The sequence below is a fragment of the Agelaius tricolor genome, unplaced genomic scaffold (genome assembly GCF_023055355.1).
Source record: "Agelaius tricolor isolate 1412-34295 unplaced genomic scaffold, bAgeTri1.0.p SCAF_2, whole genome shotgun sequence".
Taxonomy (NCBI): domain Eukaryota; kingdom Metazoa; phylum Chordata; class Aves; order Passeriformes; family Icteridae; genus Agelaius; species Agelaius tricolor.
In genome coordinates this window covers 80,491,390-80,508,284 of record NW_027269262.1, presented here as the reverse complement: position 1 = coordinate 80,508,284, position 16,895 = coordinate 80,491,390, and the positions used below count along the sequence as shown (strand labels likewise).

Sequence of the window (16,895 nt, the reverse complement as noted above, 5' to 3'; positions counted from 1 at the left end):
TAAAATCTTGCTCTGGCCACGTTCCTTTTCGTTCGTTCTACAATTATGTTTTATTAAAATCAGCTTGTCTCTCAATGCGACACTAATATATTCTCTCTTGCAACTCAATTCTTTTCTAAACCAAGCTTAATTCTCTCCCTAACCAAAAAAAAAAAAAAAAAAAAAAAAAAACAAAGAGTGCTATCTGATCAAAACCATTTTATAAATACAAAAAGCCAAGTTATAAAGAGGGTCAGCCCTGTAAAGGTGGGATACCATCAGAGAAGTCCAAGTTAGACAGGGGCTAGTTATCTTAAAAGCCAAGTTAAACAAGACACCATTTGGGGCTAATGGCTCAACCACATACACTCCCCATGTGAAAGTTTATCAATCCTTTGGGACACTACTTAGCCCTAAGTGTCTCTTGTTTAACTTGGCCATTTCAACAGCTAGCCCCCTTCCTAACTTGGCTCTCATCTACAGATATCACACCTCCAAACAGCTGATCTTTTTCTGCCTAACTTGTCTTTTTTTATTTTTCCATTCCACACTGGCTAAATGTTTTTGATCAGGAGCCATATACACCACACTTCTGAGGACACAAATAAATGCTGAATATTACATGCAGTTGTAACTACATGGCTGAGGCCCAGATACAATCACCCTTATTACATTAAAGGTTTGTTAATTTAAATTATTTCTAACTGATTCAAAGACAGTCATATAGGCATTCCTTCATTCTTCCATGAGACTGTGATAAGCACTGTGATGTGGAAAAAATGAGGATATACTTCAGTAGATAGTAACCCAACAGGCTTTTTTCTTTCAGAATGTATAGTTTCCAGTATGCATTAAAAATCTGCCATCAGCATTATAAATCTTGATACTTCATATGGGTTTGTCCTGTGTATTATTCAATCCCCAAGCTCCAATATGTCAGCTAAAGTTTGGAGCTGTCCAATATAAGTCACAGTCCCAAATAATAAAATAGTAACTATCATCAGCCATTAGAAAACTTTTGAAAGTTGGAAACTTATTCTTTCCCAGAACAAGGCATAAAAAGAAAATGTTTTCTTCTCAGTTTTCACTCCACCCTGACAGCAAGCAGGGAAACAAATTTGCAGTGTTTGATTTCTCTTTTACTAGAAATTAAGCCTACTCTGCTTCTAAAAGCCCAAGTTACATCTAGAGTTGTGTGCAAAGCTCTTCAAGGCTAAGCAACAAAATTTTAAGAATTCCAGTCGGCAAAGTACACAAGAAGCATTCCTGTGCTTTACCTCAAAGTTACACTTTACAGCTAAACCACAGCTATACCATCTGAAACTCTGAATTTGTCTGATGCAATACTGTGTGTTGATACAGAGCTACTCTAAGAAGAGGAAAATCTTGGGATGGAAGAAAGTGATGTAAATGAAGAAGAAAACAGTACTCTTCCTTCTTTGTTATTGTTTATACAGCCCTCAAGAACACTAACAGCAGGTTCAAGCCATAAACTGGCATTCTTTGCAATATGGCATTGGGCTGGCAATGTTATCCCATCCACTGAGGTCACTTAGCATTATCATTTCCACTAGAAAATGAAGCAAAGACCTGATTATTTGTGGACAGTAAAACATTTATGGCCCAATCCCAAGATTAAATATCAAGAAATTCAGGCAAAACCTTTGCTGCGCAGTTACATTCTGAGAACTAAAAAAAATCTTATCATTATTTGTACTGAAAAGTACTTGAATTGAGCACTGTAAGATACAAGGATTTTCCCTCACAAAATCTTTATGTTGGAGAGATTACACGGTTGGAGTTTTTTAAAGATTTAATGTTCTTTATTTAAACTTCCTAACAGGCTGCAAGACTCCCAACATTAGCCAATTGTTAATTAAGTCTTGTTGACATACTTCTAACTAGTCTGAAGTATTACAAAACACCATCTTCTACAAAACAAGTAATTTTTTTTTAATTACCTGAAGACAGTCCTAAGCTCTAGGGCATAGAAAATATTCTGGAAGAAGGTATGGCTGTCATCTCACTTCCATTTTTTCACATTTTATTTTAATTATAAATAAAATAATTACTATAATTTCTCATGAAGAAGCAGGTTTATAAGAAAGTTAACTTTTGAGATGGGTGCTGCACTCAAGCTTTTCAGAAGAAAAGACAGCCAGCAAAGCAAGGAAGAAAATGCACCATAGTGTTGGAACGGAGAGGAGACAGGGCAGAGTGGAGAGCAAGACTGAGATCAAAGGAGAGCAAAAGCCATTGGCAAGAGCAAACAAGTTCAGAGCAGTGAATTAAGGTGTCAGGAGGATGGAAAAGGCCCTCATAGCTGCTGCTATTGTTCAGAGTGAAGGTTTCTGCTTTGCTCTAAAACTGGGAGCTAGTGGGCCTCAATTGACATTTTTTCCCGGAGTTTCTTCTCTGGGGGAAGTGTCCCAAAGGCGCCACATTTCCATAATCTATACATCTGAGACCCTGCTCTGGCTTTTTGTGCCTGAGAGTCTGAGGGTCAGTCCCAACAGCCCTGTCCCCAACACCCCATCCCTGAGCTGCAGCCCAGGCACTGGGAAGACACAAGCCCCAAGCACCCCTTTGCCTTTTGCCCTTCTGCCTCCTTTATCTTTGAGAGGTAAGGAATTATTTCATGAACTCGAAATTAATTTCTAAAGAGAGCCTTACAAAACTGCTGCCATCCACATTTTCAAAATTATTTATTAGAAAAATTATTCTACCCCATTGCCAAAGCTTCTATTTCATTTGAGTCTTTACATTTTCATATCATATTTTGCAATTTAATGAATCACTATCCTACCTTGTTTTTAAAAAGCTTAAAAGATTTTTCAGCATAGCACTTCTAATTATAACTAGCACTGATCAAATGCTTTCAGTCAAGTAAGGTTTTACAAGAAAAATTCTATCTTTTGCCAAATTGAAAAAATGCACTGTTTTCCCACATTTTAGCACAATTATACAAAAAAAGAGGCACTTCTGCAAGAAGCTGCTTTGATTTTACAAAAATAATCAAAATTAATTATTTTGGAACAAGCAGGAAAATAATCTCTAGACTAAGTGAAACAACATGCAAAATTTGCCCAAATACTCAGTTTGATTTTTATCTAAATTAAAAGTGTTGGCATCTTCTGGCTCATCAGAATACCAGACAGTTTTAAGAAAAAACTAAGCTTTGCAATGAACATGAATAGTATCTGATTCCTCAGAGGTATAATGGAAAATGAGTAGTAGCAGAATTAGTGGAAAATGGAGGCCAATAAATCTTCTAGGGATTTATTTGAATAAGCACATTTTAGTGAAGTTTAAATACAAGTAAACTCAAGTGCAATGTGATTCATTGACTTCAGATTTAAATGAACAGCTCTCAAATAATCATGTCAAGAAATACTGAATGAGTGCTAAGTGTAAATATACATTTCTGTGGAAAGAAAAATTGGAAAGAACTGCTTTTGCAAATTCTAATACTGTTGCAAATACATGGCTGCAAAGGAATAACACTGGGATATTAAAAATTTTTTAGCTAGCAATACACAGTGAAATTTTAGATGTAGAGCCAAAAGGAAGCAAAATAAATAATAAAATAAATTAAGCATGTTGTTCAGACACATGACTCGAAAATTAAAATAGTGCAGAGAAAAAATATATGAATCAAAATATGTAAGTAGCACCTAAAGCCAACACTGATACTCCAGATTATCAAGGCTAAATCTAAATATGGCAACAGCAGAACATTTTTTTCCACTACATTAATGTTTAGTATTATGTTTACTGTTAGAATCCATTCAGCTCCTTATTATATAAATGAAGAGGTTTTAGAGACATGGGCATGTACAGCATTTTAAATACATCAGATGTACATAATGTGTGGCATAAAAGTGTTGAGACAAATTCTGATTTAGAAATAGAGAAGCCCAGTTGGATGTGAGGTGACTACATTAGCATGTTTCTGTCTATCAACCAACACTACTATTTATAGATGTTCTACTTCTTAAAATATGAACTGTACTCTGTCTTTAGGTTCTAAAATACAAAAAGGGAAAGAAACCACATATCTGATACATGCCAGACTTCTACTAAAAAAAAAAAAGGCCTGGTAATAGTTATAATGCCTCAAAAGTTTTAGTTTGAATAGAGTGAAAATTAGGTTATACATAGAAAAACAATAAAACCTGCTGGTGTTTGCCATTACAGAGCAAACAAACTGAAATAACTTATGTGATTTCAAAAAAGATGGACAGTGGGGGAAAACAGCAGCAGTACAAGTGGAAAAGAAACAAAATTTATATTATCAAGGGGGAATTACAGGAGAAAGGGAAAGAAGTTAGCAGTTATGGGGACATTGTACTTTGCTTTACACACGCCCTCAGAGTAGTCAATAATGTCATAGACTGGGGTTAACAGAGTATGTTGCTCAAGTGTTTTAAACAAAATAGCCTAATCTTAGACAAACAATTTGAGACTAAAATGCTTAAAGTGTATCTCTTGATTTTCCAAAGTTCAGTTCCCTGTGACTACTGCCAGAACTGCAGGGTGCTGAGCCCTCCAAAGGAGCAGCTACAACTACCCCATCTCAGACTTAGCACTTAATTTTAAAAGTCATGGCTTCTCCTTTCTTGAGAAAAAGGATCCTAGCTCGGCATGCTTGTTAAAACTTAAATTACCAGTTGCAGCAAAATAAAAGGTTGGATTCTTTCAGTAAAGGAGCCATTTCAATCTTCCAGTTACTTAACCACTAAAAAAAGATCATGCCATGCCCCAGCAGCGGACAAAGTGCTGCCTATGGAGTTCTCCAGCATGGCTCAAAGCTGTTATAATAATGCTTGGAACTTAGATACCACTTTTCATCTTCAAAGCAGTTTACAAACATTAAATAATTAATCCACACAACATCCCTCAGGCCCACTTGGATCAAAAATGGGGAACTGCATGCTGGGACCTGAATCCTCTGTGGGCCCTAGCTCCAAATTAAAGATGAGCAATCTGCTTTTTTTTTTTTTTTTTCTAAATAGACTCCTGATATATTGCCAATGCAGCCCTCTGTTGGGCAACATTTGGATGCCCCCAGCTTTAATCTCTATTAAAGTATCATGCCCCAGTCTGCCTTTGTTAATTTTGGATGTCTTGGAATCTATTAAATGTGGCACAGTTTCTTGAGCTTTTAACAAAGCTTTAGCTTTGAAAACGCATCTTCTTTTGTCTTCATTCTAGCTGGCTTCCACACAAAGATCTTTTAGATGAGATAGATACTGAAGTTTTCCGTTGTTGTTGACGCATTAGCCTTAACTATTAACATATTCAGCACGATTTTCTAATATTTAACATCACTTTTGCAGTGGCACATAACTGTTGCTCTTTACAAACGCTAAGAGCCAGCTCCTCCTCTGATGCAAACTGGACTGCCAGTTTACAACAGCCCAGGAACTGACCCAAGAAGTTTAGCAGGGAGTTGGCTGCTACTATGACATTGTGTCAGACTGAGTCAGGAGACTGGCTGCATCCACCTCCAAATAGGAACATTAGCATTTAAAATAAACAGAATGACACTGTAAACCAGCAACACGAAAATAAGCATCTGCAAAAGGATCTTGGGGAATGACATCAACAGACAAAAGAGTGTCTACTCCCAGTGGGAAACGAACACCAAAACAGCAGTGGAATGCTCTTAAACTAATTATTACATTGCTGGACTTGGGAATGGAAAATACTACAAAAAGGTAGTACATTGAAGCACTGTTATGGAGCATAAAGGGTTCACAGTCTATCTTGGAAAGTAAAGCCATTTGTGTTCCCTGACTGAATGAAGATGCCAACTTTCTCAGAAAAAGCCTAAACTAAAATAGCACCTATAGTACCTAAAAGATTCTGGGTGGAAAATAGCTGACCAAACCTCAAATATGCTGAAACTTTAGCATCTGCACACAAATCCAAATTTCCCTCTCCTCTGCACAGGTTTAAATGTATAATTAAATCCACCAACTTAGCTGGTGGTTTTCCAAAACAAAGTGGATATTGGATTGGACTCTGGCTGTAAAGATTTATATCTATTCACATTCCTATTTTGATTTCCAGCTTCCTCAAATGTTTGAGGAATGGTGACATTTAATTAAGAAACTATGGAGGGGGCGCTGTTTGGGTTCCAATCATTAATCATTTGAAACTTCACCATACCTGTAGTGTCGGAAAATCTCTTCTTCCACCTGGGTGGTAAAGTCACATTTGGTACATGAGTGTTCTTTGTTCTCCTTGAGCGTCAGCGGCCCCTCTGCCCCTGGTAGGGCGTTTGTTTCTGGTTTGACATCAGACGCTTGGCCTTCGTGTGCATTCTCATAGTGGAGCAGGAGAACGTCCACGTCGGGAGTGGAGAATGAGCACTGATGGCACTGGTGTTTGACTCTAGAGCTTCCTGTCACCCCTGGAGACAGGTGCAAAAGCAAGAGAGCACAGTGGGAACAATTACTTTTTCTGCAAGCAAATGGGTAAGTAATTTCTCCAAGGTGCTTTTCTGGGCTGCAGAGGCCTCGGGGACAGAACTGACAGTGCTTAATGGTACATTTATGAATGTTGTGTAGCTGCTGATAGTGACGGAGAAGTGGGCCCACCACTATTACATCTGGGCCATGGCTCTTTGAGTACCTAAAGTCACAAAACTGACAGTTGTAGCTTGTCACCATGCTGTCCTCTGCTCCTTTGCTACTCAAGTCTTTCTTTTTTGCCACACTCGCACCCTTTTCTGTCTTTGTCACTAACTCCCCATCTGTATTTTTGGCTAGATCATTCTGGTTAATGACAGATCCCCTAGAAAGCTTATCATTCAGATCTGGGTGGAGGCTTCCTGCCTGGCTTCCCCCATGCTGTTTGCTGTAATGTTCTAATAGTTTCAAAGAGCTGGACGATTCACAGCTGAAACTGCAAAATTTACACCAGTAGTAACTGGTAGTATCGGTACCATTTTGTCTAGAGGAATCTATTGGCTTGATGGGCACCGAATATCCAACTGGCGTATCATCTCCTGCTTTTACAGTGATTCTGTCTTGCCACTTCCCCAAGTCTCCAGAATCACATGGTCGAAGAGTAGGACTGGATTTATTGGAGTTTTTCTCTGAAGTTTTACCAGTATCAGAGGAGGGAAGGGCTGCTTTCATTTTGTTTGGGTGAGTCTGTAAGAAGTGTTGCTCTAGTTCAGTGGAGGAGTTGCCCATGTAGGTGAAATTGCAGAATTTGCAGCGGAAGTACTTGGTGTTGCCTTGGCAATCTGGAGTTTTCCGCCCAATTCCAATGAAGGTTCCACCTAAAGTAACCTGTGAATAAAGAATAAGGTCATTTTAGCTCCACTGTATATTTATTCAAATAGCAAGGAGTGGAAGTGGGGGGGAAAGAGAAATAGAAAGGAATTGATTCATAAGCTTCTTTTATTAATCACTGCCACCATTTTCATGTGTACCACGTAAGATATCATACATATACCCTCACATATGTATTTAACATTTGTTGATGAATATTTTTAAATGTTTCTCATAGCTGAATATATATTCCATATGAATAACAAATACATTGATTTGCAGAGACTGAGGCAAACGTGCAGAAGATTATCTTAGTGCTGATAGGACTGTTCCTTCCTTCACTGTATCATTAAATAGTATCACTGACAGAAGATCCAATAATCAGTTCCCACAGCTCTGAACCCTTTGAAAGCAGACTTTCCTGGGAGACTATACCAGGTGTGGAAGAAAAAAAACAACCCTCAGTCTTCTGACTTAGATGCTTTAATCATATTTGTTCTTTACAGACAAAGAGAATTGCTTTCTAAATTCAAGCAAGCAAAAATTTAATTTCAAATAACAAATTCAGTTTGTTGTGTCGGGAGTACGACCAATTCTTACAAAGATCATAACTACACGAGTATCCAGTATCCACCAGGATGCCTTTTGACAGAGCCATACTGGCTGATGTCTCAAACAAAAGGCAGTTTTCTCAAGGATTACTCACTGCAGACATTCTCCAAGGAAATCTTCTGTTCCTCTCATGCACAGAGCTCAATTTAGTAAAACAAGGATGGAAAAACTACAGTAGAAAAATGGCATGTGGCAAAGAAAACTACCACACCCAAGCCCATGACATCACTAATTACACACACAAAAAATAAGGTAGGTCTACTTAACTGTTCTGATGATGTCTGAGCAAAATGCTCTGCAGGAAGGGAAGAAGGCTTCCAGGGCTGATGTTATTAAAGCCCGTGTTCTCACAGCAAGGCAGGCCTGCCCTTCCCAGGAGTGCACCACACCTGCCCCTGACATCAGGGGGAGATTTGCTGCTCCTGTACAACTGGTTTGAAGGCCAAAGAAACAATCTCTCTCATTTTGTCTCTTGACAAAAATGTCACCATTGCAAAGCTTCTTTTTCTGAGTAGCAAATAGTGTACAGCATCCAGAAGATAATTCCCAAAATCCACAGACATCGACTCCTTTGCCATCATCCACTCTATGCCACATGGTGTAGACATGGGTGGAAGCTCCCTTGTGACATACTCTCATTTTTTACACCCAGAAAATGTCTTACAGGGAATATAAAATTGAGCCTTGCAGAGTTTGATTTGCATTCTCCCAACCAGTAAATGTATTACTACATTTCTGCAGGTTTCAGTTCTAATGCATTAGGCAAATGGTGTAATTATTTTTCTTCTCCTCCTCAACAGCTATGCCACAAAGATAACATGATCACTGCTCATTGAGTATCACACCAAATGGAAAGACTCAGACATACAGAGAGCATGAAATGTAAACATTTTTAAATGTAATATTAATAATGCCTTTTAGCCATTTAGCTCAGAAAATGAAATGCTATCCTTTATACCTCATCAGAATTGAGCATGTATAGTGAGGCAATGAGTTACTAAACCATGATATAATGAGCTGCCTCTCTTCAGCCTCCAAATCTTTCTTCTGTTTATTTTTTTTCTTGAGGAAGCAAAATCCCCATGCACTGGTTAAAACTTTTCCTTAAATAAACTGAAAATGGCTTTCTGTTTGTTTAGGAAACATATCTCATTAGGCAATGGTGAGTCAGGCAGGCAAATCATTAGGACTTAGCTGTAAGAACATTTTCACTTTCAACTGGGACTCCACATTCTGCTATCAAATTATGAACTTGGTTTTGAAGAGGTTCTTTGCAAGAGGGATGTTTAACAGGTCTTCTGTAGTGCAGGAGTTACCTCCCTTTATTTATTTTATGGCAGGCAAGAATTGGAGACAAAGCCAGGCTGAGCCTGATCCCATTGACAAAAGTGGGATCTGGGCTTGCCCTTCCAGTATCTAGCACTTAAGGTCTTCATCCAGTGCATTATTTCAATGTTCAAAGTCTTAGTGGTGTCAAAAGACAACTTAAAGAAAGCACTGATGCAATTAAGTAAATAGAAAATAACAGCAGTTCACTGCATGATTACATAAGCTGTAAGGTGATCTGGTTTCGTTCATTTAATTAGATATGTGTGTTTGTTCTGTGCATGCACAGAAGACTGACCAAAATGCTTTACCTTAAATGGCTCTAATGAGTAAATACACTGATTACTCTCAACTGTCCAGCCACAGAGTTACAGATAACAAACCTATTTTGCAGACACTCTGTGGACGCCAGTTACAAACTCTGACAATAATCCCAGCTGCCAGTCATTGCTAATTATTTTTATTTCAGAACATTGGTAAAATGTATAGTACTACTATTTTCTACACTGGACTCTAAATCACATCACATCTGTAACTTGTGCTAATCCTGCTTAGTGGTCTACACAGCAAGTTTGTGTTCCATGCTAATACATCCTTCTCTGCATCACAAGAGGATAAAGTAGAATTAAATATTCCCACAGTGCTTGTGTTAAGTTCTTGTAATGTGGGAGATACATCTTTACATCACTCAAATGTAATTGATTACCAGTTATTGGTTCGGAATTTCCCTGAATACCTGCCACAATTCAAAATAACTCTTTGCATTAGACCATGCATGTGAAAAGTAATTCAGGGTCACCTTAATGTTATTACACTCAAAAGCCTCCTTTCATACATAGCAAAGCCTACTGAAAGCTCCATGAAGGTCGTCATTCAAAGACAACTAAAGAAACTGATTTCCATGCAGAGAGGTTGGGAGAAGCACTGGAAGTGACAGTATAAACTGAATCTGTTTCAGCATTCAGCCAGCCACATTTGAAAGAAACCCACACATTTGCAGAACTGTTTGGATTCCCACACTTTGCTCAAATCTTGGCTTGACTTCCAGATTTTCCAGTTACACGTTGTATGTCTATGTACAGGCACTAAACTTCTTCACTGGGGGATGTAATTGTCCTTCACCTTCTGCTTTCTCTGATCTGCCCCACAAAGAGGAAAAGTAAAGGAGAAAGAGAAAGCAGAGTATGGCTGGATGGATGGATGGATGGATGGATGGATGGATGGATACAGATAGAGAGATAGAGATATAGATAGAGATTAGATAGATAGATAGATAGATAGATAGATAGATAGATAGATAGATGATAGATAGATATTGAGGTATACATACTATAGCAATCAATATCCACATTTCCCTGTGGTATCAGAAGTGATAGATTCTTGTATTTACTCCCTTATTTCATTCTAATCCCAACAAAATTTCATCTCCTGCACTGCTCTAACAGAGTTACATTTCCTTAAGTAGACACTTCTTCCCAACATAAAAAAGAACCTAAAGAAAAGCAATGCTAAAATTCTGCAATTCTGTTCTAGCACTGGAGTCCAAAGTTAGTGACACAGCCAGTAACAGTCATGAACAGAGGTACAGCTTGTAGAGGAAATATAGGAGCAACTATAGATCAACAGTTCCCTCAACACACGAAGGAGAAAATTATTCTTCACAATTCTCTTTTTAAAGAGAACCTAACATACAAGTTCAGACTGTGGAAACATGATTTAATTCTTCCCTTCATTTGCTTATGAAACCTTGGGATTATCACTTACTTCTGCAGCATCTCAACTATGGCAATATAGTTGGTATTAACTATTATGCTGTACAAAAAAAAGACAGATATTAGAATGGTTTTTCCATTCTTGTGCTAGATGTGGTTGCACTGATATTCTTTAAAAATTACTCTTCAAAGCTCTGTCTCATTCTGGGATTAGACTGAAATATATTTCACAGTAAGAGTTCCATAAACTCAAAACTCTTAATCATTTTTTTTATTCATCAGTGGGGGAAATTGTCAAAATCTGAAGCTCATGTGTTAATACAACTAAGCTATCTCCTCAAACACCACACACATTTCCAAAAATAGCCAGAAAAAGGAGAAAAGATAGCACGATAATTGACAGTGTTTCAAGATGTACTTTCTAAAGTATGTTGGCAAGTACGTCAACAAAGCTGTGTAATTGCACTATATGTTTCCAACAGATATGTCTACATTAATTAGTCAAGACAATGACTTCATGGAATAGATGGACTTGAGCAAATAGAAGTACTTTCTTCTTTCTTTTTTTTTTTTTAATGGGTCTTTGATTTTTATTTTGCCCTTGGTCCAAATGCTACCCCTATTCTCTCTCCTGCTTTTCAAAATTCAGTCCTAAATTCCATCACACCAAACCAGTTTACAAATACTTCTTACAGAACCAGAAAAAAATCACCAAGGAAGAGAAAATCTGCCCACTCCTGTATTCATGTATTTCATGCAGAAAATTCTACCAGCAGCAACTATATCCACATAAGACATTCAACCACAAGGATTACATGCTCAGGGTAAAGCTGTCTTTGACCCCTGGCTTCTTCTGCAAGTACTGATTAGAATCCATCTGCACTGGAACATCAAACGTTAATCTTTTTTTTTTTTTTTTTTTTTTTTCTTACCTGGGTTACAGCTTTGGCTAATCAGGAGGTGAAAGGCTCCAGATCCCTTACCAATCTTCTGAGCCATCCAGTCTGCCTTTGCAATTACTCTTAATCTTCTAATCCTAAAATATTTTCTAATGCTCTTGTTTATTCATTTGCTTTGTGCAATATAGCATCCAGAACATTTTAACCATCCCACATTTATGAAGTTCTTCATGTCATGCAGGCCAGAACAGATTCCTGGCTTTCATGCAAGTTTGTGTAACACCACCCAGTTCTCTAACCTCCCCTGTGGAGAATTCACTCCCTCTCACTCTCTTTCTGCATTTTAAACTAGGAGAGTCTTCAGAGTATATTCTTAGAACTATTTACTTTGATTAATTTATAGGTACATAAATCTATGTTGCACAAGTGAAGCAAAAACTCAGGGCAAACTCCTGGCTTTCTGGGCTGTTCATACTTACCAAAACAAGAAAGCAAGCTATTGGATCACATTCATTCAAAGTAAGTGCATTCTTCCTGAGATTTATTCTGTTGCCATTGAACCCAACACAGTTTTTGTGTCATTAGAATTTTTTAAGTATTTTTAAAACAAAGACTGTGACAGAACAATAACAGAACTTAAATTAAGATCAGGAGACCAGATGTGCAAAACCAACAAAAGAAAGAAAGAGAAAATCAAGACTTTCATTTGCTAACTAGTGCTACTAGACTAGTATATAAAGAAGCACCATTCCTTCTATTCTCTGCAGATAAAATTACCAGACAGTTCCTTGGCTACTGTAAACTCACACAGCCTTACAGGCTTAGAGGCAAACTTGCACTGATTTATACCAGAAGAAAACCTAGTTGGTTTCTTTTTTCCCCAGGAACTTTATTTTTTGAGCTCTCATCCTTCCTGTAGGCTATCTTAGCAGTTTATAACTTTAAATATAAGCACTAATATTACTAGTCTCACCAACTGTTTTTATTAGCCGCTCTTCAAACACTACCAAATACCCCTGCAATAAGGTAAGGAATATCAACACATAACTTCACTTTGAAGCCTGTGAGTATATATCACATCAGTTGTTCCACAAACTGTCCATCCCAATATTCTAACATTAGTATAGACTACTTCTCCCTGCAAGGCAGCTAAAATAGCTTATTTCTGCCACAGAGCAAGGCAATGTTTCCAGGCACTTACTGTGTAAGTGCAGCTGACATGCTGTAAATCACTGCCCATCATTCTGAAGAGTAAACGTGCAAATATCTCCATAGAAGTGATATAAAGAACTTCTACTGCATATAATCGTACAAATCATTGCCTATGAGCTATTGTCAATATAGAAGTTAAATACCTCTTCCATGTGCTTTTTCACATAATATTTGTAAATATGCATGTATGCAGTTATACATGCATTAAGAAGCAAATATATGTATATGTTGCTCCCAAGCAAATGCACTTATGGACTTCTTTATATGTGTGATTTACCACCACCAATTTCTCTACCTGCCATCATTTTTTTTTTCATGTCAGTTGTTTAAAAGAGATGACTGAATCCTGTGCTTCTGAGAAGTGACACTCTCAAGTGTGCAATGCAGCCTCCAAGCCTGATCATGACCCAGAAGTAAGATTCAAAATAAATAGGTATGCCCACGTGCAGGTGCAACACTCAAAGAGAGCTTGATAGTTTTCAGTTTATCAGCAAAGTGCCCAGGGAGTCTGCAACATGGCTGACATGAAGTGGGCCTTGTGTGACATCCACCTTCATGCAAGTTCCGTCCTAACACATGCTGCAAAAACTAGCATGGCACAATGTACTCAACAAGATCGGGGTACATAATATGCAGCAACAGTTGTTCAGTTTAGTTAATTCTAATTCCTGTATTCTGGACAATTAAGCCAAAATCAGTGAGACAAACAATATAAAATTTGGATCCATTTCTAAGCATGCAAGGAAAAGGAAATTCATTCATATGCATGTTTGCTCACGTCAACCACTTATGCACCTGTGTCACCTTCTAGGAAGCCCACTTGATAACAAAGAACTTTAAGGTTTGATTTGCTAATAATACAAAAAAGAAAATGATGTACTTGTTTAGACCCTCAATCTGTAATTCTCACTGCATCACTATGAGTCCCTTTGCCAAAATCACCAAAACTTTATCATGAGAAGCGCTGCTGATTACAACTGTACCCCTAAAAATTCCGACATTTTTTTAAGTCTTACCTTCACAGCTTCATATTCAATCTAACTGTTAATAAAAGCATGGAGGACAAAAAGCAGAACATACAAATAAAACCACTCTTTCTCATTCAGCTGAATCCTAGTTAGACTAGACTTTATACATGTCTAGTTATACATGTCTAAACTGAGAAAACATGCCAGATTTGATACACTGAAATCCAGACCACTAAAAACCAATCAGGGCATAACACCATGTAGACATATAGAACTCACTGGTGATTTATAAAGGACAGAAGAGGAGGAGCTTTACAGACTCTGTGTGGGCACTTCTACCACTTTCTAGGACACTGAGCAGCCTGCTGGCTGAACATCCAGAAATGCTTTCAGTTGCTGTGAAATCTGGGAGCAGTTGCTAGCCTTATTCATTATATATACTTATATAATGTTCATTATATGTATTTAGATATGTAACCAATAGGTCAAGGGAAGTGGTTCTCCCCCTCTACTCTGCTCTCGTGAGACCCCACCTGGTCCATCTGGGGATGGGTATCCAGCCCTGGGGTTCCCAGCATAAGGCAGACATGGACCTACTGGAGTGAGTCCAGAGGAGGCCATGAAGATGATCAGAAGGCTGGAGCACCTTTCCCATGAAGACAGGCTGTTCAGCCTGGAGAAGAGAAGGCTCTAGAGAGAATTTATAGCAGCCTTCCAGTACCTAAAAGGGCACAAGAATGCTGAAGAGGAACTTTTTATAAGAGCATGTAGTGACAGAACAAGGGGTGACAGCTTCAAACTGGAAGTGGATAGGTTTTAAATAAGATATTAGGAAGAAATTCTTCACCAGGAGAACAATTGAGGGACTGGAACAGGTTGCCCAGAGAAACAGTAGATGCTCCACCCAAAATGCCCAATCCCTGGTAGTGTTCAAGGCCAGATTGGATAGGGCTCTGAGCAACCTAGCCTACTGGAAGATGTTCCTGCCTATAGCAGGAGGGTTGGAACTAGATTAGGTTTAAGGTCCCTTCCAACCCAAATCATTCTGTGATTCATATAAGACAAAGCATTAGGCTGAGTGGTATAAGACAACTCTCACAATATTGGATGTCTAGAACTGTAGAAGAAAACAACTGTCAATAATCTCATATTATTCTGTGGAGTAGTAGATAATGCAGTCATTTATTCCTTTTCTTTCTCTCCCCCCCGCAGGTGCACTGAAATGCAATCAACAAACCTAATGATGGCTTTTACCACGCCATGCTTTTTCAGAAATTTGTCTTCTTATATGTCTGTCTAGATCTAAAAACCATGAAACAATCAAAATCAGAGGACTAAATTAAAAAAAAAAAAATTAAATTGTACAGTCACAATATTTTAAATGTCTGAAGAGAAGAGGAGGTAGATCTGTGCCAATGAGCTCCAGAACCAAGGCCATGCTGAGCAGGAAGCACCTCAAAGGTAGCATACACAATATGAAGCAACCATAAGAACTGCTGATCACTGCACTCTGTCTTTATTCATGGCTGCATAAATACTCTTCTCCCTTGGGACATGCCATCTGAAACCCTTACCTGAACGCAGACATTTCTGTCCTTTCTTTGAGGGACACTATTCTCTTTTAAAACACACCAGGAAATGGGGTCACGCTCCCTTTTATACAATAGCCTAATGGCTTGAACACTTGTTCAGGAAACAGGAAAAGTGGGTTCCTTTCCTTGCTCTGTCAGAGGGGATCCAAGCCTGCTTCTTCACCTTTCTGGGCATGTCCTATGCCTTAGCTATAGGCTGCTATGTGCAAGACAGCACTCTCCAGCCTTCCTGTTGAAGCTGTCCCAATTACTACTCATTAAAAAATTGGGGGTCAGAAAAAGACTGCCTGCTCTCTACTTGCCAGCAACTTGCCTGTCTCCAGACGTTAACATACACATTAAAGAGTCATTAGATCAAACAGAGAAGGAGACTTAATCATACAGCAGCAAAGGCAATAGCTTTCAGCATCATAGCTGTTGACTTAGTCACATGAATTTTACTTTAAGTGAAGTCTTTAGATCCAGTATAAAGGCTACTGCTTTAGGCACGTCCACAAAGCCTAAAGCTCAATATCCAATATCCTCAAATATCCAGCAAGACAAAGTTGCCTATAGAGATTGATCAATTAGCTAAATGTGAAGAAGAAGAAAAAGTAATGGGGGGCACATCAGCAAAAGATCCATTGAATTCACTTCAAATATTATTTTGATAAAAGCTACAAAGCTGATTAACACAGTCCCTGGGAATTCAGAGATGTGATAGTGAATGTTTTCTGAAATCTATACTGGCAAGAAAGTTCATCTCCCAGAAACAGCTGAGTGATTTCACCCAATCCTATGGAATTTATTATAACTCAATGAACCAAATGAACCAAAAACCTTTGAAGAGAAAAATGGGAACAAAGAGTACAGGAGATTTTCAACAGAAAATAACATTTTCTAAAAAGACAAAGGAATCTTGCTGCATTAAATGTTCATATCAAGTTAAAATCTGCACAATAGGAATGCCAGAAAGACTGGATTATTTACACAGTTCCCAGACAAATTTTCTTTAGGTACTACAAAACACACTCCCAATATTTTAATACCTGTATGTGAAACCATATGTATATCCCCAGTTTTGCTGATTACACCCCCTAAAAGCTGCTTTTGGGGTTGAGAGGGTGTTTTTTGCCTATGGGTGAGGTTTAATTTCTGTGATACAAGTCCAAAAACACATTTGATTTCTTTTTCCAAGCCCTCAGCAAATGGACCACATCCCTAGATCTCTACAGATAGGATAGAAGATACCGTATTTTCCTGCACTCAGACATTTTCCCATTGCTTTTTGTTTGCCTTTGCTATGAATGCTAACTATGGGACTCCGTAG

At 38.2% G+C, this 16,895-nt stretch overlaps 1 protein-coding gene across 6 annotated transcripts in view; it reads right to left on the bottom strand.

The window, feature by feature from the left end:
• TRPS1 (transcriptional repressor GATA binding 1) overlaps positions 1–16,895 on the bottom strand; it is a 212,057-nt gene that overhangs the window by 149,083 nt on the left and 46,079 nt on the right. For 5 of the 6 annotated variants that reach the window (XM_071421698.1, XM_071421702.1, XM_071421699.1 and 2 more), the window contains one exon: positions 6,154–7,283. In XM_071421698.1, the coding sequence (XP_071277799.1) occupies positions 6,154–7,283 (1,130 nt within the window). The remainder of the gene's footprint in view (positions 1–6,153; positions 7,284–16,895) is intronic. The other variant, XM_071421703.1, reaches the window with a different exon arrangement.